Source organism: Phocoena sinus, chromosome 11, assembly GCF_008692025.1.
Source record: "Phocoena sinus isolate mPhoSin1 chromosome 11, mPhoSin1.pri, whole genome shotgun sequence".
Lineage (NCBI taxonomy): Eukaryota > Metazoa > Chordata > Mammalia > Artiodactyla > Phocoenidae > Phocoena > Phocoena sinus.
In genome coordinates, this window is record NC_045773.1 from 96,369,008 (window position 1) to 96,395,840 (window position 26,833).

Here is a 26,833-nt window from a genome sequence, read left to right on the forward strand (position 1 = left end):
GCAGTCCTCCAAGGGGGTTCACTGGGAAAATCCACCTTCTCCTGGGACCCAATCATTTATTTTCTATCCCGTTCATCTAATTAGCAACAGAAGAAGTTGCTGTCTAGATTAGGAGGCAAAGCATGATTTCAAATTCTCATCTCAGAGGGGTAAGAAGTTTAACACACAGAATTTTCAAGGCCTAGGTGGCAGATCCAGGAAGCGGTGGTACTAGATCATATCATGGTAGTGTGAGCTGAAGTGATCTACATCTGATTTTGAGCAAAAGGTGTCATGGAAACAGTTCCTGCATGCTAAAGGATGCTAAGCAAATATTTGCAAAAGACAGTCTACACAAATCCCCAGAGGCAAATGTCAAAGCCTGTGCAGGTAGGAGGCAACCTTTAGTAGCAGAAATGTAGCCATTAGTACTACCAACAGCCTGAAACTGGGGGCTTAGAAAATGAACAATCAATCATCCCACAAAAGTCACAGCCAATTAACATTTCCGGATGAAACTTACCACTGAATTTACCTGTGGAAATTAATTACTTAACCTTGGAAGAACTGACTTATTTGTTTCAGCAAACCACTTGTTTCCAAAAGCCAAACTGGTATGCCTGTGACTTGAGGTTAAGGATAGTCTAGGTTAAAAGTTTGCAAACTTCTGTTTGACATCTCATTACATGGAGGGGTTGTTAACATACAGGTTGCAGGGCCCCTGCCGCAAGACATCAGTTAGTTTTAGGTGGAATTTAATTATTTCCATTTCTAACAGTCTTGAGACAAAAAGTTTGAGAACCAACGGATCAGATGCCAAAACTCTATGATTTTTTTTTCCTCAATGACCCCACCTGATCTGTTTCCCTAGGACTAAACAATATACTGTAAACAAAACAAAACAACCAATATTTCAGGATAAACAATACTGTATAATTTGGAAATACTTAATAAACATGAATTCAAATGGTGGATAGCGCTTCCCTGGTGGCGCAGTGGTTGAGAGCCTGCCTGCCGATGCAGGGACACGGTTCGTGCCCCGGTCCGGGAGGATCCCCACATGCCGCGGAGCGGCTGGGCTCGTGAGCCATGGCCGCTGAGCCTGCGCGTCCGGAGCCTGTGCTCTGCACCGGGAGAGGCCACAACAGTGAGAGGCCCGCGTACCGCAAAAAAAAAAAAAAAAAGATTTCCTTTGGAAAGTTAATTGGTACTTTTAGGAAGAAATGGCAGAAAATGGATACACAGAAAGGTGCTAGTTGCTGTTATTTAAATGAAGAGAAACCCTAGTTGCAGGTCATCCTGCCCCAAATGCAGTTGTCTAATTTACTGTATACACTGTGCAACACCTGTGCATAATCCCAGTCTTTCACAAAATATAGATTAGGACTATTTACCGACAAACAGTGATGTTTTGAGTATCTAGTGTGCCATAAGCTGAAATGGAGGAGGGTGCAGGAGAAGGATACAAACTTTTTTAAAAAGAGAAGGGAAGAGAAAAAGTCAGAAAATACGGTATATCGGTGCAGACACAGAGCAACCATAACATGCATGCGCTCCCTGGTGGAAGCGTGAATTGGGACCACTCTGAAACTGGCAGTATCTACTCAGGCTGCGCACAGACATATCGTCTCCCCCAGCAATTCCATCCCCAGGTATTTGCATTTGCGTACATGTTTATCAAAGGACGCATAGCTCAACATTCACTGCAGCCGTGTTCATAACAAGACTCAAATGCCCACCAATGGTTGTTAGACAGCAGGGTTTCTCTACCTTAGCACTACTGGCATTTTGCGCTGAATACGCCTTGTTTGGGGGGCCGTCCTGTGCACCGTAGGATGTTTAGAAGCATCCCTGGCCTCTACTTACTAGATGCAGTAGCACCCCTTGCCCCCTCTCCCCAAGCTGTGACAACCAGTAATGTCCTCCAGATATCGCCAAATGTTCTCTGGGGGGGCAAAATCATCCCCCATCCCCAACCGCACACAACCTCCTTCTCTCTGCACAGCAACGAGAATGAATCAGTACAACTGCCTGCAACAACCAAAAAAAGGAATCTCACAAACATAACACTGAGCAAAAAAAAGGCAGACAGAAAAAGGACATGCTGTATATTTCCATTTCCATAAAGGACAAAACAGGTAAAAGTATCTATGCTGTCAGACATCAGGGTAGTGACTGGGATGCGGTTATTTCTGTGTCCTTGATGCTGGTTGCATGGGTGTGTCTAGTTTGTGAAACTGCATCATTCTGAACCCTAATGATATGTGCACTTTCTATGTTATATAATCTCACCAGAAATGAATAAATGAATAAATAAATAATGAGCCAGAGTCCTTCTCCAGAAATATTCTTCCAGTGGAGTCTCCCAGGTGAATGGGGATCAGGTGTCTTTGTGGAATAACTATTATTTATGGTTATCACTTTTTTTTTTTTTTGGCGGTATGCGGGCCTCTCACTGCTGTGGCCTCTCCGTTGCGGAGCACAGGTTCCGGACGCGCAGGCTCAGCAGCCATGGCTCACGGCCCAGCCACTCCACGGCATGTGGGATCTTCGTGTCCCCTGCATACGGCAGGCAGACTCTCAACCACTGCGCCACCAGGGAAGCCTAGTTATCACTTCTAATCAAAAATACTCTGCAGGACCACATACCAGAGCCCACATCACTTCTTCCCTAAGCAAACCAAGGCTGTTTCCACTCTGGCTCCTGACACCAGCCACCCTCAGCCATGACCCGACGACCTCTCCTTCCTACCAGTGGGCAATGCCAGCAGGAGGGGAGTCAAGAGGAAACAGACCAGGAGGTCAAAAGTGAATTAAAAAACCCCTTGTGGGGCTTTGTCCCTCGATCAGGGATCAAACCGTGCCCCTGCAGTGGAAGCACAGAGTCTTAACCACTGGACCAACAGGGAAGTCCCTGGACCAGCAATTTTACTTTCAGAATCTACCCAGGAGAAATGAAAACATGTGTCTATACAAGGACTTGCACAGGAATGTTGACAGCAGCATTATTCATAATGGCCGAGGAGTAGAAACAAACAAAAGTTTGACAACAGATGAACGGATAAACAAAATGTGATCTACCCACATAACAGAATAGTAGTCATCTGTATAAAGGAGTGAAGTACTGATTCACGCTACAACCTGGATAAACCTCAAACTCATTACATTAAGTGGAAGGAGCTAGACATGAAAAAACATATATGGCTTGATTTATATGAAATGTCCAGAAAAGGCAAATCTACAAAAACAGAAAACAAAGGGTTGTAAATGGGCGTGCGGTTTCTTTGCAGGTGATAAAAGTATTCTAAATTAAATTCGGGTAATGGCAGTGCACCTGTAAATATACTAAAAAATCACTGAATTGTGTACTTGAAACAGGTGGTTTTACAGTATATGATTTATACACCTGATTACATACCTCAATTCTGCGGTGTGTAAATTATACCTCATAAAGCTGTAAACTTAGAGGAAAAAAGGAAGTTGTCCAGTGCCTCAGATTGAAAAAAGAACTCATGTGATGGTGATGTACCTGCCTTCTTTGTAGTGACTAGACCTGGATTGGTTGTCACCTGTCAGTGATTTGAGCAGTAAAAGACTTTTGGGTTTGCATGAAGCAACACTGTTGCAGGAAAAAAAATATGGGGCGCGAGAGGATGGTCACATCCCGGGGTCTCAGGCGACTCCCTGGGACGGGCTGCCAAGTGAGGGACCTTGGCTTCGTGCAGGAAGGAATTCAAGAGCGAGCCGAAGTACAGTGAAAGCAGATTTTTTCAAACAGATGCACACTCCATATTCCACCATCTTGAGCTTAGTTGGTTCTAAACCAGTTTTATGTCGTGTCCTCAAGGGCTCTGTCATTCTTTTAACCTGCCTCAACATCACGCTTTTTTTTTTTTTTTTGCGGTACGGGCAGACTCTCACCACTGCGCCACCAGAGAAGCCCACCACGCTTATTTTATAGTAGCAACATAGGGGAATCAAATTCAGTCTGACGGCCAGCACTGTGTGTGAGTTGAGGCTCGCAAAGATAGAAATCTCACTCTGTCCTCTCCATGACTCTGCACTCTGTCAGGTCTCCAGTATACTGAAACATCAATAAACCCTCAGAAGAAGATAAGGGCTACCAGGGAGGAAAAAAGAGCACAGAGGACAAACTCTGCCTGAGGGTGGTGCGAGGTCAGAGATTTCACAGAGCTCAGTACAGTTCAGCTGGGCCCTCAAAGATAATCAGGATTTCTCTAGGCAAAGAGTGGCCCAGGGGAAAAACTGGCTGAAAGGCCAGGCGGTCTGCTTAGCAATTACACATGGAATTCAAATGGTAGCAAAATAAAGCACTTTATATTTTCTGAATATTTAAAATCAGAGCTTCTGGGCTTCCCTGGTGGCGCAGTGGTTAAGAGTCCGCCTGCCGATGCAGGGGACGCAGGTTCGTGCCCCGGTCCGGGAAGATCCCACATGCCGCGGAGCGGCTGGGCCCGTGAGCCATGGCCTCTGAGCCTGCGCATCCGTAGCCTGTGCTCCGCAACGGAAGAGGCCACAGCAGTGAGAGGCCCGTGTACCGCAAAAAAAAAAAAAATCAGAGCTTCTCAGGGTCAAAGTGACTGGCATATTCCCTTAATTGTTGATTTTACTTTTCTAGCCCTGAACTAAGACAGTTTCAATCCCCCAAATGCATGAAGATGGTGATGTATGCTGACCTCAGCAATCAGATGACCCCTAACTCCTGCACCCACCCACACTCCCAAAGTTTTCTGATGGATTTAGCATAGGTGGTAAGGATGCCTGCCCTTTGGAAAAGGAAGTAGGGGGCAGGATTCCTGCCCCAGGGCCTGCTTAGAGGCTGAAATAGAATTGAAAATAACAAAATAAACTTTCTGCAAAACTGCAGGAGAATTTCCTTCATTTGGAGAAAATATCGTGTTTAAGAGAAGCACAGGGCTTCCCTGGTGGCGCAGTGGTTAAGAATCCGCCTGCCAATGCAGGGGACAAGGGTTCGAGCCCTGGTCCGAGAAGATCCCACATGCCGCGGAGCAACTAAGCCGTGCACCGCAACTACTGCACCTGCTCTCTAAAGCCTGTGAGCCACAACTACTGAGCCCATGTGCCACAACTACCGAGCCCATGTGCCACAACTGCTGAGCCCCTGTGCCACTACTACTGAAGCCCACGTGCCTAGAGTCCGTGCTCTGCAACAAGAGAAGCCACCGCAGTGAGAAGCCCGCGCACTGCAACGAAGAGTAGCCCTACTCACCGCACTACGGGAAAGCCTGCACTGCAGCAACCAAGACCCAACGCAGCCAAAAATTATTAAAAAAATTTTTTTAAAAAGGAGGGAAGCAGAATTGTACTCTTTTCTCTCCCATTCATTGGCTCCTCATTCAACATTCTGCTTTGGCCACTCAACTTCTGGCCAAGCCAAAAGGTCTAGGGCCTGGTGCCAATCATCCAGTTCACGTTCTCACTTTTGGGGTACAGGAGATGGGGTGAGGTAGGGAAGCGGGGCTGAGGGCGACCAGGACCACACACCCAGTTAAGATGCGACGGAAGTGCTCTATGACCGAAGTAGGAGTAAAGTGGGTGGGCAGGGCGGCTGCTTCTGGTAGGGGGGAAAGGAGCAGAGAAGCCTTCTCTGAGGAAGCACGTGACATCTCAGCTAGATCTGGAGAACAAGCCAGGATGAGCAGCAGAAGCAAAGAGCATTTCAGAACAAGGGAACGGCATGAGCAAGGGCCTGCAGACCGTTTGTCTTCTAGGTTGTTAGGATGACAGAAGCCTGGCAGAGTTAAGAGGCTCTCAGCTCATCACAGAATGCTGCTTCCTAATAAGAGGAAAGAGAAACCAGCCACTTAAGGCTCTACACATGTGATGTTGCTAAGAAAAGCAACAGCTGAGGGGTAACCTCTGTGGGCCACATATCCAGTTTCTAGCAAAAAATTATCCCTGTACCTTCAAAACCAAAGGTTCTTCTTCTCTCTCTTTTATCACACACAGAAGTTTTAAAATTGTAACACTAAAAGTTCAACAATCCACATCAAAGAAGTTCATCTGGGCTTCCCTGGTGGCGCAGTGGTTGAGAGTCCGCCTGCCGATGCAGGGGACACGGGTCCGTGCCCCGGTCCGGGAAGATCCCACATGCCGCGGAGCGGCTGGGCCCGTGAGCCATGGCTGCTGAGCCTGCACGTCCGGAGCCTGTGCTCTGCAACGGGAGAGGCCACAACAGTGAGAGGCCCACGTTCCGCAAAAAAAAAAAAAAAAAAAAAAAAAAAAAGTTAGCTCATCTGTTCTCCCTCTCTTTGAACATTTAATGAGTTTCTACAACGGACCGGGTACAATTTGTGTACTGTCTAATCCTTCCCACAGTCTGACAAGGAGATTTTTTTTTAATTAATTAATTTATTTATTTGGTTGCACTGAGTCTTAGTTGCAGCAGGCGGGCTCCTTAGTTGTGGCATGCAAACTCTTAGTTGCGGCATGCATATGGGATCTAGTTCCCTGACCAAGGATCGAACCTGGGCTCCTTGCGATGGGAGCACAGAGTCTTATCCACTGTGCCGCCAGGGAAGTCCCCTGACAGGGAGATATTTTGATGAGAATCAGGCTCAGAGAAATTAAGCATCTTGCCCAAAGTTATGCAGACTGCAGGTGGCAGAGCCAGGACTGCTTTTAAATCCCACCAGCAAACTGGGAGCCACGGTCCGATGCTGCAGAGTAAACAGATCTTTATTTAGATCATTTGTCAAAAACACTCTACAGTCGCTTAAACCTGAAATGCATTCAACTGGTGACCACTGATTTTAGTTCAGTTGAGCCTAATTCCTATTATTTTTTTTTGTCTTCAATCTCCTTTTAGCTTCCTTAGTATGAAATTAAGATAGGTCACCATAGGAAGAAATGTTATTTCTGAATATGAAGTATTAATAATATTTTCATTAAATTAATGAAATTTTAATATTAATTTGATATTTTAAAAGTCTTTATTGAGAGAGAATTGACACACAGCACTGTGTAAGTGTAAGGCATATGGCATAATAATTCGACTTATATACGTCACGAAATGATGACCACATAAGTTTAGTGAATATCCATCACATAGACACAAAAGAAAAAGAAAAAATACTTTTTCCTTGTGATGAGAACGCTTAGGATTTACTCGAAGAACTTTCACAGAGAACATACAGCAGTGTTCATTATATTAATTATGACGTACGTTACATCCCATATTTATCTTATAAATGGAAGTTTGTATCTTTTGACTGCCTTCATCCAATTTCCACCCCCATGTAACCACAGATCTGAACTCTTTTACTATGAGTTTGTTTGTTTTTGAAGTATAATTGACCTATGCTAGCTCCTGTTACACAGCACAGTGATTTGCTATTTCTACACATTTCAAAATAATCTCCACGATAAGTCTGGTTACCATCTGTCACCACCCAAAGATATTACAGTGTTATTGACTCTGTTCCCCATGCTGTACGTTTCATACCCGTGACTCATTTATCTTGCAACTGGAAGTTTGTAACTCTTAATCTCCCTCACATATTTCTCTCCATCCCCAAACCTCCTCCCCTCTGGCAACCACCTGTTTGTTCTCTGTATCTACAACTCTGTTTTGTTGTTTTTTCATTTGTTTTGTTTTTTAGATTCTACATATAAGTAAAATCATATGGTATTTTTCTTTCTTTATTTGACTTATTTCACTTAGCATAATACTCTCTAGGTCTACCCATGTTGTCACAAATGGCAAGATTTCATTCTTCTCTATGGCTGAGTAATATTCCTCTTTATGGCTGAGTAATATTCCTGTGTGTGTGTGTGTGTGTGTGTGTGTGTGCGTGTGTGTATACCACATCTTCTTTATCCATTCATCTGCTGATGGGCACTTAGGTTGTTTCCATATCTTGTCTATAATAAATAATGCAGAAATGAACATAGGGGTATATACTGATACATGTTTTTGAATTAGCATTTTTGTTTTCTTTGGATAAATACCCAGCAGTGGGATTGCTGGATCGTATGGTAGTTCTATTTTTAATTGTTTTGAGGAGAGATGGTATTTCCTTGAAAAAGAACTCACAGATATCCCAACTCACTGATTTCCTTTCCTATGCAGTTGACAAAAGTCAGTATTTCTAGCAGATAGAAAAACAGAGATTGTTCAAGCTAATAGTAAAACTTATCCCCCAAATTTCCTTCCCCTGCAAGTCTGCCCATACACGCAGTGATCCTGGAAGCTCTTTGAGCATGATGTGTTTGAGAAACATAAATTCCCTCTGGACATAGCAAGATCCCAGCCAAATCCTTGGGGCCATGACTACGAGTTCCCAGAAGCAGCTTTATTTAGATCTGTTCTTCCTCCTTCCTCTCAAGGTTCCAGCATTCGGCACCTCAGCACTGCATCTGTACGTATAAAGGGACTAAAGCAAGTAGCCAGCCTCCAATAATGAGAGTCCGGCCAGTATGGACTCTATAGCAGAGACTCAACAAACCTCCCCTTTCAAGGGCACATGGGTACATACAAGACAGAGAATTCCAGAAGGGCTGGTCCATAGTCTGGTTCCTGGGGGGAAAAAATGAGAAGTAGAATCTGTCTTCCAAGCCCACGATCTCCAATTTTCTTCTTTTCTCCATTCCTTCCCCATCAGATATCTTGGCATTCCTTTTTTCTCCCATCTCCAACAAAACCTGCTCTCAGATTCTTTTTTTCTGAGATTTTTTTCAGAATGAGAAAGGAGGAAAGGCTCTTTCCTCATTCATTCGTTAATATGAATTTGAAGTAAGCCCCCACTGAATCATATCAGAAATATTCCTTTGTAGCAAGTGGGGCAGAAACCACTGGTCAGTTTTGAAATCTTTAAATCCACGGACCACATGATGAATGAAGCATGCCCACTGAAAGCCCCTGTCACAGGCAGAGCCATGCAGCCTGGAGGGGCACATGACGCATAACTCATAAGGGAAGTAGGAGGCAGTGAACTTGAATGTCTGGCTGGTAAAAGGATCTTTTCTCCAGTTGGAAGTCAGCCACAGCTGAGTCAGATGAGGAACTAAAATGTGGCCATCTTGTTGTAGACGGGATTAACAAATGGAACTGGGGAGGAGAGAGGTGGGGGGAGAGTGGGGGAAAGATGGAGGGAGGAGAAGTGGGGAAGGCAGGAAACCTCATTTCACAACAGCTGGTGAAGTCTGTTGGGCAGTATCTTTCAAGGTCCCTGTGAACTCTCTTTCTATAACATTTCTGTCCTCATGGGCCCCTTCGCTTGAGTGGACCACCCAGGAATTCTCATCTTCCAAGAGGCTTCCAGAGGACCTGTCATGGCCGAAGAGCCTTACTATGTATGAGGAGACCACGTTTTGTTTTGTGTTTTGACACTGCCACCCTGGCCACACCTGACCCGAATGGTCTGGGGCCTCGATGGAGGGCAGCGCGTCTACACAGAGGTCAGCCACAGCCCAGGAAGTGGCCTGGAATGAGAAAAGGGGTGCTCGTTGTACAGTGACAACTCGACCCACAGCAAGCCTCTCTGGGAATAAATATCTGAAGGAGACAGAGGAATTGCCATCAACGGGAACAGCCCAGAATCTTGCTGGAGACACGAGGGGAAGGCATTGAAAGTAGAAGCCGCGGGGCCCACAAGCAAGTGAAAACTCTGAAGCAGAGGTAAGACTTTCATATAAGTAAAAAGCAGCAGAATGAAGATGCTGACACATGAGCACGCCGACTTCTCCGTGTGGCTCTCGGACGGCACCACTGCTGGCTGACCATTCTCCCCAGAGCAGGGAGGACACCTGGCTGCCTGCTCTGTCCACTACAGTAGCCACGGGCACAACTGATATTTGGGGTATATTGGGTTAAATAAAATACATGATTTAAATTCATTTGACCTGTTAATTTTTGTTTCTTTAATGTAGCCACAAAAGACCTGATATTACACATGTGGCTCACACTGTATTTCTATCAGGTGGTGTTCTAGTTCCCCATGAGGCTGTTTCAACCGCGAGATCTTTTTTCTTCTGTCCTGTTACTCCTTAGAGAAACCTAATAAGCCCCAATCACTGCAATCAACTAGAACAATCTTAAAATGTCCAGAACAAACAACGAACATACGCATGCATCAGCAAAGAATGACCCTCAAAACAGAAATGACCCAGATTTTCACATAGCAGGAGGAACAGTTAAACAAGACAGCCACCTAAGTTTCTGATTCCTTTACCTCCTTATAACTAAGCCCTACACTCAGGCCTACCTCAGGTCCTGCAAGAGTTGGCTGGACCAGTGAAGGGCCACAGGCCTCTAGCGAGGATCCCATACCCATAACACAAACAATTTTAAGGGCTCACTCTTTTAAGTTTTTGAAATGCACGGAGCAGTCCATTTGTTTTCCATTGTTTTGCTGATCTGTAACTGCTGGTATTTACCAGAGGTGTAAAAATCTAGTTGCAATAGAGAAGTCATGTTGAGAACTCAACACTTCTGTTCAGTAAATTGATTAGAATCATTAGTTAGTATCACGAACTTCAGAGTGGAAGAGACTCACAGGCCATCTTGTCCAACACTTGATAATTGAGTTCCTTGACAGGGTTTCTTCAGCCTCTGCTTCCGAATATCCCTTGGGTTTGTTCACCACTGAGGAAGCTACCCATTCTAATCCCAGATCCGTGGGTTCTTTTATCTCCCACCACTGACCCTGGATTCTTCTTCCAAAACTACAGCATTGGTTCAATTTCTGTCTCCTGGGCAAACGTTTTAATTATGTGAAGGCAGTGATCCCTTTTCAAGTCTTTTGCAGATTGAATATCCTTTTTGTTTGTCTTGGTCCCTTCTTTGAAAAATGGGGTCTGGCCTTTTAACCTTCTTGGCTACTCTCTTTGGAATCTGCTTTGTGAATGTCTCCCCTTACAGGTTGGTGCCCAGACCTGAACGGTCAATACATATTTGGTCCAAGCAACACAAAAGTGAGAAGAGGGCCTCTTACCTCCCTTATTCTGGGTACTACAATCCCACATAAACAGCTTAATGGTCATGACTCCCCACTTCAATTTCTTGAGCCCTGATTTCTTTTTTGACTGTGATCTCTGCCAAAAGAAGTCCTTTTATTTTTTTTAATTAAAAAATAAAAAATAAAAAATTTTGTTGAAGCATAGTTGATTTACAATGTTGTGTTAGTTTCAAGTGTACAGCAAAGTGATTCATATATATATATATATATATATATATATACACATATATATCATTTTTTCAGATTCTTTTCCATTATAGGTTATCACAAGATATTGAGTATAGTTCCCTGTGCTATAAGGTAGGTCCTTGTCCTGATTTCTTTTTTAACAATTGTTTATTTATTTATTTTAAATTTATTTATTTTTGGCTGCGTTGGGTCTTCGTTGCTGCACGCGGGCTTTCTCTAGTTGCGGCGAGCGGGGTCTACTCTTCATTGCTGTGCGTGGACTTCTCATTGCGGTGGCTTCTCTTGTTGCGGAGCACCAGCTCTAGGCGCGTGGGCTTCAGTAGTTGTGGCTCGAGGGCTCTAGGGCGCAGGCTTAGTAGTTGTGGTGGGTACACGGGTATAGTTGCTCCGCAGCATGTGGGATCCTCCCAGACCAGGGCTCGAACCCGTGTCCCCTACATTGGCAGGTGGATTCTTAACCACTGAGCCACCAGGGAAGTCCTGTCCTGACTTCTTTCATCACTAGGACATTACCCCTTCCCGCTTTGGGAAAACCACAGATTTAAAAAGCATTCTATCATAGCTGCCTTCTAAGTAGCTGTATTTCCTTTGCTTTTATGCCTGCACCAGTCCTCTATTACTAGGATTTTAGAATATTTTTCTTTTTTTGCTATTATAAGTGACACTATGATGAAAATACTTTTAAATTAATCTTTTCCCTATCTCTGTTTATTTTTTAAGAATAAATCCCTAGGTGTAAAATTAAGTAAAAGGATATGAACATTTTCAAAGCCGTTTGATATATAGGTGCCTAATTGTCCTTCAGAAAGACTGTGCAGGTTTACACTTTTTCTAGTGGTCTGTATTGGAACACTCATTGCCCATCCTGGAGTTAGGTTTTTTTTTTAACACCAATTTGAGAAGTAAAGAATTGTAATCATTTATTTTAATTTGTATTGGTGGTGAGCATTGGTATATGATTGTTTAGCATATGTATTTCTACATGTCATGGTTAATCTGATGTGTTCCTTTTTCCTATCTGTGAGATGTATTTATGTGTTAAAGATATTAACCTGGCTGCATGTTGTTTCTTTTGCAACTACTTTTTCCCCAGTGGATTTTTCTGTTTTCACAATTTTGCCAAGTATTACCAAGGAAAAAAATTAAATTAAAAAAAAAAAGCATTGTAAGTCTAGGAAGCTTTGTATACAAACATCAAAAACAAGCATCCACGATGGTTCACAGCCCTGGCTGTTCCTGAGAATTTCCCGGAGGCTGAACAAATACCGAAGTCCACATCTACCCAGGAAATCAGGAAATGTGTTTTTAAAAGCTCCAGGCGACTGTAATATGTATCCAGGGTTGAACCACTAATCTCAAGAAACCATGACCTTGATACTCATGTTGATTCAAGTTAGTTTTCCTTTGAAAACTGAATCTGAAATGTGAATTGAAATGTGAATCTGAATTTTTATTTCAAATTGAACTAGCAGAACTGAATTAGTTCACTATAAACAACTGGAGATTATTCAAGTCATTTGGAACTTGGACCAAGGAAATGTGGAGTTAGTTTAGGAACAACTGAGACCGAATTGAAAATCACCTTAAAAGAACATCAGGCTTAGGCAACCTGGTTTATAACTGGCATGTTTGCTTACTAGCAGGGTAATTTGAGCACATCATATAACCACACTGGTTTCATTGTCTATAAAATAAAGGCACTGGTCTAGGAATCTTTAAGAGGCTCTAAATTTCGGACTCAGTTCCAGGAAAGAACGTGCAAATGAAAATTGTTAAAGTTGTATCTTGCTCTCATTTTGAAATGATCTGAATTTAGCTATTGGAGCTTCAATAGGGGCAAAGGTATTATTTAAGTGTTCAAATTGCTGCTCAAAATTAATTTATCATATTTATGCCTGATTTTAAATACCATCACATTTAAAGGAGAATTGTGTTTAATCTTTCATTCGCCAGTCAGTGTTCCTCAGTTCCTTGCCATGTCTCAAGACTACAGCACATATTCGAAGTGGTTCTATGGGCTCAGAAAGGTAGCTTGGTATGTCAGCAAAATCAAGTCAAACAGTCAGTCTCTACCTCTGCCCTAATCACTATGCCTCAGTTTCTTCATCTGTAAAATGGAGATGAGTTATATCACCCACTCTGTGAGCAGAGCTGCTGTACAGATTTTTTTAATGAATAGTTGAAAATGTAAAGATCTTTAAAAATGTTAATTTTTTTTTTTTTTACTATTTTTCAGTGGTTCATTCCGTATTGGCCACGCAATGTTTATTCATAAAAACAAAAGTTAAGAGACATACATACCAGGAATCCTATTGAGTGTTACCCAGAAATGTTCATCAGGACTGTAGGTGTCCTTGGACCAGGACAGTAAGTCAAGTGCCCGCTGGTCTTGGAGGACAAAATTAGCGAATTCCCTCGTGAGGGCCACATAGGCAGTGCCAAAGTAAATAGTCATGTTGTGAGGAGGTGGAGTTTTCAATTTCGCGGTTTTAATCATGTAGGAATTTCTTTTGCTCAATAGTTCTTGGTGGACATATTTAGTCCGTCCAATAGCATGATCGGGAGGCAGCACCCCTGGGGTGATGTTTTTCCCTTTAAATCCTTTCAGATACTGAACTATCTCCCTGTTGGTTTTCAGGGGGAAATCTTGCCCACAGGTGTTGATGGCATATTTCCACGGAACCTCAGAGCCTGCAAGATCTTTGATGCAGTTCAGGTCAGCCTGAAGCCTGGAAATCCCACCGTAGACCACGGGTTCCATCTTGGAAGCCAGAAAAGCATTTGGGAAGCAGCTCAGTAATTGCTTCACTGCATCTTTAAATGTATCTGTTGCCTTTTCATCCACATGAACACAGTAGACATTTTGGGGCATGTAAATTGCCCTGAAGAGTCTCTCAAAAGTGCCAAAGTCTTTGTGGATGGTCATCATGTAAGCCAAAGGGAAGCCAGCCTCTTCTTCAGAGAGTGCTTCTGTTATGTAGTGACTTTGAGCTATGTACTCATAACAGGTAGATTCACTGAGGGTAGTTTTCAATGCATTCTCTGTTGGGTAAAAAACCTTCCCCTTAAAAATCTGACGACAGGCTTCTGCTAATAGCGAAGCATTGGACAGAGATGCTCCCAGGAAATTTTTATTCTCCCATAACTCATGATTGTAAACGAACACAAAAATCAGACCAGTGACCAGAGACACACAAAAAAGACACTGCTTCCAAGAGCCCATCATTCAAAACCAGGAAATGAGTAAAATGTCTCTTGGGATCTGATCAGAGCGTAGGTAGATTTAACTTACATTTTCTCCAGAATCCATAACCATCCTTTTGGCAGGTGCACTTCTGATCGGCTGTTCCGTAACTTTCCAGTTGAGCATGCTTGTCCTTTCTTTCTGTCTTCCTTTTCTCCTCGTCTGCCACTGCATTGCATTTCTACCTTTCTTCCTCACATTTCTTAAGTAACTCTTTGGGATTTGCTTTGCTCAGTCCCCACACCCCCTTCCTGCAACCTGTTTCTACATAAAAACAAGTTGCCTCAGGGAGGTTTTGACTCCAATGTGTCCACCTTTCCCTACAAGAAAATCACCAAGGGGTGAACTGACTATTCTGAAAGCCATTGCTCTAAGACTTTAACCCCAGCCTCTCCTCCTGACCAAAAGGTTGGCAACTCTGTCAGCTCCAACTTCCTGTTAATCATTGTGTTCAGCTGGCTGAGTTTGTTTGCTTAAACAGCACTCAAGTTAAAAGCGTGGGTTCTAAGCATACAGCACTGCCAAGTTAAAAGCCTGGGTTCTAAGCATACAGCACTGCCAAGTTAAAAGCCTGGGTTCTAAGCATACAGCACTGCCAAGTTAAAAGCCTGGGTTCTAAGCATACAGCACTGCCAAGTTAAAAGCCTGGGTTCTAAGCATACAGCACTGCCAAGTTAAAAGCCTGGGTTCTAAGCATACAGCACTGCCAAGTTAAAAGCCTGGGTTCTAAGCATGTGAACGCTGCCTGGAGAGATATTCCGTCAATAAATATTTAGCGCTTAAAAATTAATCACTTAACCTTGCCTTTTTCCACACACGCCCCCCTCTCCATATTGGCTGGCTATGCTATTAAAGCACGGCATATGACTAACTGTTGAGCCATTCTTTCCAGCACTTAATTTTCTCTGCTACGAGGTAAGGTCCTTAAAAAGGCACATTAGCAAGCGAAACTCCCCACCTAACTCGTCACAGTATGATGAATAAAGGCTAACGAATAAAAAAAAAAACCCAACCCCCCAAAAAACTGACAGCCCATTGTAACCCCCAAATTGCTAAAGCTGAAGTTAGTGAATGTCAAGTTTATTTCACCCAAGCCCAGGGAGACCAGCCTGAGGCCTGGAGAGGCAGGAGAGAAGAATCATCTCAGTTTGGGATGTTTTAGAACTTAAGGAGAGAGGCTCTTAGATTCATATATATAAACCATTCCAAACTATTAGATTCATATATATAAAGCATTCCATTTCCCTATCTGTAAAACATGAGAATAATTTTATCACCTTCATAGGTCAGTCGTGAGAATACAATGAGAAAGCGCATCAAGGGTTCGTGGCCTGTCCAGCAATGAATGAGGCGGAGATAGAAGATAGCTGGGCCCCAGGCTGAGATGCTGGTGCTTCAAGGTAAAATAAAGGCAGGAGCAGAGGGGCTTCCCTGGTGGCACAGTGGTTGAGAATCCGCCTGCCAATGCAGGGGACACGGGTTCGAGCCCTGATCCAGGAAGATCCCACCTGCTGCAGAGCAACTAAACCCGTGCGCCACAACTACTGAGCCTGTGCCCTAGAGCCTGTGAGACACAACTACTGAGCCCGCGTGCCACAACTACTGAAGCCCGCGTGCCTAGAGCCCGTGCTCCACAACAAGAGAAGCCACCGCAGTGAGAAGCCCATACATCACAATGAAGAAGAGTAGCCTCTGCTCGCCACAACTTGAGAAAGCCCGCGTGCAGCAACAAAGACCCAATACAGCCAAAAAAAAAAAAAAAAAAGTCAGTAGCAGAGAGGAGCTGAGCTCTGCTTGAGTAAAAAGATAAGACAGCCACATTCTTCACTCTTGAGGTCAAGGAGACCTCCCTGACTACACATGTGCAGAAAGTTTCCTTAGGGTCAAAAAAGGAAGGGGGTGGGAATTCCCTGGCAGTCCAGTGGTTAGGGCTCCACGCTTCCACTGCTGGGGGGCACGGGTTTGGGGAACTAAGATCCCACATGCTGTGTGGTGCAGCCAAAAAAACAAAAAGGGAGGGGGCGCTAGCCCGTAATATGTCCTGCCAGCCTCCCAGAGACCCTCGCACTAGAACATATCTTGGCTAAGAGACGTGCAGGCACGTTGGGAGGGCCCTGAGTCAGACCCAGTTTGGGCACGAAGCAAGACAGAGCAAGATGATTGGCCAGAAGGAACCCACAAAACTGCCCCCATATAAGTAATTCCTGCCACTCCCAAAGCGTGACTCTCCCTCTGAGCCTGCCTGCATGTCTTCCTGCACGTACTTTTCTTCCAATAAACGCTTTACCTGCTTCACTACCTTTTGTCTCTGTGCTGAATTCTTTCTTCAGAGAAGACAAGGACTGAGGTCCTGTTTCAAGCCTGCTGACCCTGGTGATCTAGTGGGTAGGTTTCCGCGCTCTCTTCAAGCCACCTCACCCTGTGGCCCGTGAGATCGGGGCTGGGAGAGAAGAATAAACAAAAGCCCCTCCCCCCAACACTCACATCAAGGAGATGACACAGTTACCATCTCTCCTTTGAAATCTTCTTAGTCTTCCCTACTCCTCCCTCTGTGAGCCCATGCCAAGTAGTATACGTCTAGGATAACTCTGATCAGTTTTATTTGGTAGTCAGCGGCACAGGGGTGAAAGCACACTGTGCGCACACGTGGAGGGGCTATCAGCGCCGGGCTCACAGGTGGCTCATCTGTTTCTGGCTCCCATCACTGTCTGCACATACTAGGCAATCAGATACTTATCGATCAAGTGCTCTATTTTGCATTCCCTGTTTCCCTGATCACCTTAGTGTGAGATTCCTACATTTGTGATTTATATTTTGTCATCTGTGATCTCTATTTGTATCTGTGGATGTGGGGACGTTCAAAGTACCTAGTTTTTCCAATACATCTTAATTACAAAGACAATATAATATTACAGATAGTTTGTGAACACAGTGTTTTCATGTCCTGTGCTCCCATTTCCCTCTTGTCCATAGATATACACATTCTGATTTTACCAAGAACATGGGAGATGCAAGTTTGCATCCTGCGTTTTGCACTTCCTGTCACAGCATAACACTTTCTTTTTTTTCTTTCTTTTTTTTTTTGCGGTACGCGGGCCTCTCACTGTTGTGGCCTCTCCCGTTGCGGAGCACAGGCTCCGGACATGCAGGCTCAGCGGCCATGGCTCACGGGCCCAGCCGCTCCGTGGCATGTGGGATCCTCCCGGACCGGGACACGAACCCGCGTCCCCTGCATCGGCAGGCGGACCCCCAACCACTGCGCCACCAGGGAAGCCTGAGCATAACATTTTCCATCGTGCTACTCAGTTTTCACTGGACATCGTCTTCACACCATTACCTTAGAACACAAGACTGGAGTTATTATTTGTTGTTGTTTTGTTCCCACCCCAGCTGAAAACTAATGCATTAACAAGAAGGTTGCCAACTCTGTTTCATAATCTTCAGGAGCATAGGAAATGATGATAAGAAAGGACTTAAGGAAGTTTTCCAGAACCAAGGGGTCAGACTTCACTTGTTTTAGGAATCAGATTCTACATACAATATGATTCAAGTGAATACAGATTAGTCTGTAGGACCCAAAATGAATTCAAACAACTCAAATATCTATTTACATAACTATCTTTCATGTGTCTACCTAGAATTCTTTGGAACAAATCATTTCATACGAGAGCAATCTTTTCTAAAATGATGACTAAAATTTTGTTAATTTTTGTTTTATTTGTAATATCTCTCTAGGCAGCCACTGCCCACATCAAACGAAATCGACTATAGGGATGAATAAATGGAGGCCTCGGGACTTCCCTGGTGGTGCAGTGGTTAAGACTCCACACTCCCAATGCAGGGGGCCCCGGGTTCAATCCCTGGTCACGGAACCAGATCCCATGTGCATGCCACAACTAAGAGTTTGCATGCTGCAACTAAGGAGCCTGCCTGCTGCAACTAAGACCTGGTGCAAACAAATAAATACTTAAAAAAATAAATTGTAAAATAAATAAATGGTGGCATCAATGCCTAATTATGCTTTCTAAACTAGTTGAATAATTTTTACAACTTTTTCTCCTAATGTATTCAGATGATGACATCAACTCTTCCTTTGTTGATTTTGGCTATCTCCTCATTCTTGACACAATTCCATCCCTCCAGAGATTTCATGCATAAAAGCATCTCTAATAATTTGCCTGTTCTGCTCTGAATTTACAGCTCCCTGAGTTTAAAGTTACAGGGTAAAGAACGTTTGCAAGTTGGCACTTTGCTGCAGTGGAGTCCTTAATTGCATCTCACCTGAAATGCTTCAAGGGTCTTTTGATTTGGGCAATACTAGCCATTTTTTACAGGAATCAATCTTTTTTTGTGCATCACCCCAGTGCTATCTGATGTCTACTCTCCCGGTGGTCCTGTGGGAAACGCTGGTTCTCCGGACCCTCCTGACTTTCCTGAGGACCTTTTGCAATATACCACTCATCATTCTTCTAAATTCTGGGCACAACGCTCTTGCCATTTGTGCAAAATAGTAGAAGGGGATGGTAACGAGTGACCAAAAAAAAAAGACGTGCTTTATCCCAGCTTGAACATTACATCAAAATTAATACCCCAAATTCTAAGTTGGAGGCAGTGATTGGGTAGGATAGAATTCTGAAGAAGTTGGCAACCAACAGACTTGTGGCTTGGCCGCTCTGTAAGTGGTGAGGTGTTCATTGATGTACCAGAATTCAACCTACACTTGCTTATTTCTATATAATGTACACTCTTATAAATTCTCACTCCAGGACATAAACTAATTTTTATTCCACTAAGAAAATTGCGCTTAGAGTTTAACCTCAACAACTGACTGTAGAAAGGGAGCAGAAGAAAAGGGCTCCGTTTCTATAGATGTGGACGCACTATGCATCATGCTTGTCTTATTCCTGGGGCCACGTGGTACCCAAACCACTTTTCAAGTATTCATTTCATCATGACATCACCTCTGTGCCCAAGTAAGAAACCAGGGAAACCAAATGGAAACTTTCTCAGCATCCACAGAGGTCACAGAGAAAGAGCAGCTTGGGTTAAACTGGTTTTAAGCGCATATGACATTTTGTCTTTTTGGACTCCTGCAGCTCTTTCTCTCTGCCCAGGCTCTCTCCTCCCTCCATCTTCTTTCTCTGTTTATTTATGTATTTACTATGTTAAATTCTGTACACTGTTTTCTCATCATCACTGCTTTTGTTTGTTTTTGTTTTTAGCCACAGGAAATAGCTGGAAGCAACAGGACTTAAAATAGCCCAGGAGGGTGGTGAGAGAGAGCCTGGATTGTGTGTCAGAAGGTCTCCAGTTGGGCCAAAGCCACTCTTGACAGCCGGGAGCCCTTGAACCAGTGATTTGACCTCACACCTCACAGCTTCCTCTGGGGTGAATTTGAGAAAACAACCCTTGTTCTTCCTCGGGGTCCCCAGTGGTGGCTTCCTGCCGGCCACGTCACCTACACCTCTGAGCCTGAGCTTTTTCCAACATCGACCTCCTGGTGCAGCTGGAGGATTCCAGAAGTAACACACAGAAAGTACCCAGCTGGGGGCTGGCCAGAGACATCGGAGCTAATTTCATACCTTGAGGGAAAGCCACTGAGAAGAAAAGAGTGAAGAGAGGAAATGAGGAGGGTTGCAATTATTTAACATAAAATCACCGCAAATAGAATGGTAGGAAAGTGCAAGAAAAATCTGGTTCTTTTCAAAACAGTCAATTAGATATCATTGGGGCAACACAAAGCTGAGGCAAAGAGCTGACAGATGAAGAGCACCTCGGCGTTAAGTACAGTCTGTGCCCCCAAAGCCCTTTCCAGCTGCACTTGCCCTTGAAAGGGTACCTGACAACCCTCGGCTTTCAAAGCCAAAGGCTAACAGGAGGCGGCTGAGCCCAAGAACCTCAGAGGTTTTCACAGTCTAACATGTCTCTGCTCAGAAAGGTCTCAGGTTTGAGTTTTGGCTGGATTTGAGAGGTTGGGTGTCACAAGGAGAAGGTAAAACAAGGGTCCAATCCCAGTGCCAACTGGGCTCTTCACCTGTCTAGACTTCTGCTCTTTCCTTCCTCCACTCTGCTCCCCACAGAGTCCTTGATTTGAGTTTGAAGTTACAGGAACTCATGGTCACTGCTACAGCGAGTGTTCCCAGCCTGGGGAGACCTTGAGCTTCTGATCACTGAGAATTACGTGCTGCAAGACACTAGCCCCCTCCTTCTGATGGCAATATGCTGTTCAATCAGAACAGAGTGCAAAGAAACGGATCTCCTACTCTTTTGGGTCCCCGGGTGCTGGATCGCAGTATCCCCATTTCTTCTCAAAGCTCACAGTCTACGAGGAACCTGATGCCTACTCTCTATTTGGCCAGCTGGATGGGGAAAGACCTTCTTTACAACAGATGACCATCAACAGCCCAGACTGAAAAAGTATGGAAGACAGAAAAATAGCTTTGTGTTTGGCAAAACCTGAATTTACTTGGTAGATCAGTCTTTGTTTTTTTGTTCTTTGTTTTGCGGTACGTGGGCCTCTCACCATTGTGGCCTATCCCGCTGCGGAGCACAGGCTCCAGACGCACAGGCTCAGCAGCCATGGCTCACGGGCCCAGCTGCTCCACAGCATGTGGGATCTTCCCGGACCGGGGCACGAACCCATGTCCCCTGCGTCGTCAGGCGGACTCTCACCCACTGCGCCACCAGGGAAGCCCATGTAGATCAGTCTTTAATTCTGGAAGATGGATTTTCATAGAAACTACTTGCAGAATGACCTCATCACTTTTCAAAATTTTTCTTTTTTTTTTGGCCATGGCTCGAGGCACGTGGGACCTTAGTTCCCCGACCAGGGATCCAACCTGCGCCCCCTGCAGTGGAAGCACAGAGTCTTAACCACTGGACCGCCAGGGAAGCCCCCCTCATCACTTTTCTAACTGGTCCAGGGCTTCATTATCAGTTTTGCATATTATCGAATGAAGTTCATTCCTCACAGGAATGTGTGGAGTGACTAATCAAAGAAAGCACATTTAAATGCCAGAGGGCGCCAAGTACTTTATTAAATTCTGGAAACATTTTCCCTTTGACAGTTGTAGCCCCTGCTCGCCACAACTAGAGGAAGGGAACTGAGGAAAATAGTGCAAACCATTCATTAGAAACACTGTCCTTTAAAAGGAAATTAAAAGTTGTAACTAAGATATACATGGATACTAATGACTTAACAAGACATGAAAATTCATGACCACCGGTAAGTATAGCACATAATGAAACAACATACTAATAAGTGCTATGCTTTGAAAAACCTTTAGAAATAGAAATCTCATGTGCCCCAATCAAATGATTCATTCATTCACAAAATTTTTTGTGTACTTAGTTTATGCAGGCACTGTGCTAGATTCTGGAAATATAAAACCTAAGTGTAGCCCAAATGAGTACACGGCTACTAGATCTTAAAATGCTATTGGGGATTAAATAGAGGTAATATTTCTTAATCAAATTTATAAGCTTTTATACAGCAAAGGAAACCATAAACAAAACAAAAAGACAACCTACGAACTGGGAGAAAATATTTGCAAATGATGTGACCAACAAGGGCTTAATTTCCTTTTTTTTTTTAAATTAATTTATTTATTTGGCTGCACCAGATCTTTAGTTGCAGTATGCGGCATCTAGTTCCCTGCCCAGGGATCAAACCCAGGTCCCCGCACTGGGAACGTGAAGACTTAACCGCTGGACCACCAGGGAAGTCCCAAGGGCTTAATTTCCAAAATATACAAAGAGCTCATACAACTCAGTAACAAAAAAACAAACAACCCAATCAAGAAATGGACAGAAGACCTAAATAGGCATTTCTCCAGAGAAGATATACAGATGGCCAGTAGGCACATGGAAAGATGCTCAACATTTCTAATTATTAGAGAATGCAAATCAAAACTACAATGAGGTATCACCTCTCACCAGTCAGAATGGTCATCATTAAAAAAAGTCTACAAATAATAAATGTTAGAGAGGGTGTGGAGAAAAGGAATCCCTCCTACACTGTTGGTGGGAATGTAAATCGGTACAGTCATTGTGGAAAACATTATGGAGGTTCCTTAAAAAACTAAAAATAGGGCTTCCCTGGTGGCGCAGTGGTTGAGAGTCCGCCTGCTGATGCAGGGGACACGAGTTCGTGCCCCGGTCCGGGAAGATCCCACATGCCGCGGAGCGGCTGGGCCCGTGAGCCATGGCCGTTAAGCCTGCGCGTCCGGAGCCTGTGCTCCGAAACGGGAGAGGCCACAACAGTGAGAGGCCCGCGTACCGCAGGAAAAAAAAAAAAAAACTAAAAATAGAGTTACCATATGATCCTACAATCCCACTCCTGGGCATATATCCAGAAAAGACAAAAACTCTGATTTGAAAAGATACATGCACCCCAGTGTTCATAGAAGCACTATTTACAATAGCCAAGACATGGAAGCAACCTAAATGTCCATCAACACACAAATGGAGGGCTTCCCTGGTGGCGCAGTGGTTGGGAATCTGCCTGCCAGTGCAGGGGACATGGGTTTGAGCCCTGGTCCGGGAAGATGTCACATGCCGTGGAGCAACTAAGCCCGTGCACCACAACTACTGAGCCTGTGCTCTAGAGCCCATGAATCACAACTACTGAGGCCCACATGCCTAGAGCCCGAGCCCTGCAACAACAGAAGCCACCACAATGAGAAGCCCACGCACCACAACAAAGAGTAGCCCCTGCTCGCCACAACTAGAGGAAGCCGCTAGCAGCAATGAAGACCTGGTGCAGCCAAAAATAAATAATAAATAAATAAATTTATTTAAAAAAAATGATAAATGGGTAAAGAACATGTGATTACATATATACAATGGAATACTACTCAGCCATAGAAAAGAATGAAATAATGCCACTTGCAGCAAAAAGGATGGATCTAGAGATTATCATACTAAGTGAAGTAAGTCATACAGAGAAAGACGAACATCATATGATATCACGTATGTGGAATCTAAAATGTGATACAAGTGAGGTTATTTACAAAACAGAAATAGACTCACAGACATAAGAACTTAACAGTTACCAACGGGAAAGGGAGGGGACAGATAAATTAGGAGTCTGAGATTAACAGATACAAACTACTATAGATAAAATAAACAACAAGCTCCTACTGCATAGCACAAGGAACTATATTTAACATCTTGTAATAAACTATAATGGAAAAGAATCTGAAAAAGAATATATATAATTGAATCACTTTGCCATACACCAGAAACTAACACAACATTGTAAATCAACTATACTTCAATTAAAAAGATGAGGTAATGTTTCCAGAAAACCATCTCCTTCCAACCTCCTCCCTCCAGTAGTTTTCCTGCAAATCAGCCCCTTCCTAACGCTCTCTCCATTCCCAGGAGGATAAAGTTGCCTGGAAGCATACTAGTGCAAATCCTCTCCTTCTCTTTAAGGTAGAGGCAGTTAATGGAGTTACCTCTGTTGTTTAAAAGCAGAATAACAGGGGACTTCCCTGGTTGGCACAGTCGATAAGACTCCACGCTCCCAATGCAGGGGGCCCGGGTTCAATCCCTGGTCAGGAAACTAGATCCCACATGCATGCTGCAACTAAGAGTTCGCATGCCACAACTAAGGAGACCTGGAGCCGCAACTAAGGAGCCTGCCTGCGGCACCTAAGACCTGGAGCAACCAAATAAATAATTAAATAAATATGAAAAAAATAACATTAAAAAAAAAATAAAAGCAGAATAGCAAAAGCCGGAATGTGGAAGTGCAAAGTTCTGTTTACCTTGAGTCTCACCCCCAAAGGCCTGTCCTTCAGAGTCACGAAGACAGAGCCTTAGAACTGATATGTAAGAACTGTAACTTAGGTTATATGAATTCCATTGAAACAGACACACAAAACAGCCTACAGGGTGTCCATAAAACTGGAAACATAGGTGAATATATATAATGCAATTGAAGATATTTTCAAAGTGTAAAACACTCACACACACACACACACACACACACACACACACACACAAATACTTCCAGACTTTATGAAGAATGGAAATCAAGTTCCACATACCTGGAATCCTGTTAAGTGTCACCCAGAAATGTTCATCAGGAGAGTAGGTGTCCTTCGACCACCCAAGTAAATCAATGGCCCTCTGGAATTGCAGAACAAAATTAGCAAATTCTCTTGTAAGGGCTACATAGGTGGAGCCAAAGTAAATGGTGAGATTATGGGGAGGAGACATTTTTCTTATCCAAGTCCACAGCATGAAGGAAAACAACTGGTATTTCTGCTCCAAGTGCACATATCTGGTCCTTCTGATAATATGAGCTGGAGGCAGCACCCCTGGGGTGATGTTTTTCCCTTTAAATCCTTTTATATACTGAACGATCTCCCTGTTGGTTTTCAGGGGGAAATCTTGCCCGCAGGTGTTGATGGCGTACTTCCAGGGAACCTCTGAGTCTATGAGGTCTTGCAGGCAATTCAGGTCAGCCTGGAGCCTGGAAATTCCTGCATAGACCACAGACTCCCTCTTGGAAGCCAGAAAGGCATTTGCGAAGCAGCTCAGCAGCCTTCCTACCGAATCCTTGAAAGCAGAGGTGGCTTTCTCATCCACATGAACGCAGTAGACATTTTGAGGCATGTAAATAGCCCTGAAAAGCCTCTCAAATGTATCAAAGTCTTTGTGGATGACCATGACATATGCCAAAGGGAACTCAGCTTCGTCTTTGGACAAAGGTTTCATTATGTAGTGATTCTGGGTCAAGTACTGTTGGCAAGTCATGTTTCTCAGTGGTGTCATTGGTATATTTCCATACAAGATTTTCTTTCCTGCTATGATCATGTCACAGACTTCTGCAAGCACTGAAGAGTTTGAGATTCTCCCCACTGGAAGGTATTTTGGCAGGACTAAATTGTTGGTATAGAGGAACGAAAGAATTAGAGAAACGGCCATAAGCCCTACAACGAACTCGAACACCTTCAGCTTCATGTTTCCTACCATCTCTTCTGTGTTTGTCACTTCATATCATTGCTGAAGTCAGTCTTCAGGTCCATCCCCCGACTGCTGGGGAATCTACTCCCACTTCTTATTTTGAGCAAGAAGAGAAATACTGCCACTCACTTAAGGGACAGTGGATCAAGCACAAGCTGAAGTTCTTCTCTAACGATGAAGGGATTGAGTGGATCTGAGAACATGAGCCACTGGGGCCAACGGAGCAACAGCTGAGCAGTGTTAGGTACCTTGGTCCAGGTCAATCTCAAGTTAAGACCCTAACAAATCTGTCAGGGCTGCCGACTCAAGGTGTTCCCCCGGGGAGGAGGGGGTAGAACGTGTGTCCGTCTCGCAGCCCTCTTACCCCGGAGAGGGACACCCTCACCATCACCGACATCATGTTTGGCCACAAGGGACGGTATATTTCTTCAGTTTGGGGCCACATCAGTTGTTGTGCGGCAGGTCACCACCAGCAGTGACCGATATTAATGTTGACAGCTCCCAGAATTGCTGAAAGCAGGGTTTCTCTTTACCTAAAGATAAAAATCAAGAATTCAGAGACGCGGGATTGGAAGGAATCTTGCAGCTTTTTCAGACCAGCTCGCTCAAGTCACAAATGGAGCGTCTTGAAAATGAACTGTCACTGATGTTCTATCACCCTCTTGGCTCCATTTTCTCACGGACAACCTAGGAGGTGAGCATTGACCTTACACCCACTTTGCCCAAGAGGAGATTGAAGCCCACACATGCACTGACTTGCCTGAGGGTCAATAATGAGTTCATGGTAGCATGAGGTCTCGACCCTATTAGGGTCGAGAATATTGTACCTGGAATATTCACTCCCCCCCTTTTCTTGATGAGTTCGTCCCGTCCATCAGGCCCCCCGTGTGGCACCCCTTCCCAGCCCTCCCAAGTCTGGGTTAGGAGCCCTTCCACCTGTTCTACTAGGACCTGGTGCCCCTCTCTTTGCTTGTCTGTTTGCCCCACCACTAGCCTATGGAGAGCGATTTCTGTCTACTGATCACTGGGTTTTTGGCACCTCGCCGATGTTAGGTGGTCATCATTAAATTAAGTCTAGTCATTTTTCTTCCCTCTATACCATGGGTGGACAAAACTACAATGGGCATCATGGGTGAGGGCCAATCCACCTGACACATGTTTCTGTACAGCCTGTGAGCTAAGAACTGTTGTAAATTTTTGAATGGCTGAAAGGAAATTTGAAGAAAAAGAATATTTCACGATACATGAAATTCACGTTTCAGTGTCCATAAATACAATGCCACTGGAACATAGCCATTGGTTTACAGATTGTCCATAGCTGCTTTCCCATGGCAACAGCAGAGCTGACCAGTTGTAACAGAAACCATCTGGCCACCCAAGACTAGAATATTTACTCTTTGGCTCTTGACAGAAAAGATTTCTTGATCCCTCCCCTATAATTACT

General features: G+C 44.1%; 2 protein-coding genes across 6 annotated transcripts in view; both read right to left on the bottom strand.

The window, feature by feature from the left end:
- Positions 1 to 26,833, bottom strand: part of GCNT2 (glucosaminyl (N-acetyl) transferase 2 (I blood group)) — a 123,922-nt gene that overhangs the window by 64,953 nt on the left and 32,136 nt on the right. For all 5 annotated transcript variants that reach the window (XR_004352112.1, XM_032648058.1, XM_032648053.1 and 2 more), the window contains exon 2: positions 24,468 to 25,922. Coding sequence is in view for 4 of the 5 variants with exons in the window: in XM_032648058.1 (XP_032503949.1) it covers positions 24,468 to 25,398 (931 nt within the window). In the remaining variant the exon portion in view is untranslated. The remainder of the gene's footprint in view (positions 1 to 24,467; positions 25,923 to 26,833) is intronic.
- LOC116761803 (N-acetyllactosaminide beta-1,6-N-acetylglucosaminyl-transferase-like) lies at positions 7,826 to 15,849 on the bottom strand. Its single transcript, XM_032648060.1, has 2 exons — positions 13,470 to 15,849; positions 7,826 to 8,539 (listed from the first exon to the last, which is right to left on the bottom strand). Exons 1-2 carry the CDS (start codon positions 14,392 to 14,394, stop codon positions 8,460 to 8,462), a joined length of 1,005 nt encoding a protein of 334 aa, XP_032503951.1. The 5' UTR covers positions 14,395 to 15,849; the 3' UTR covers positions 7,826 to 8,459.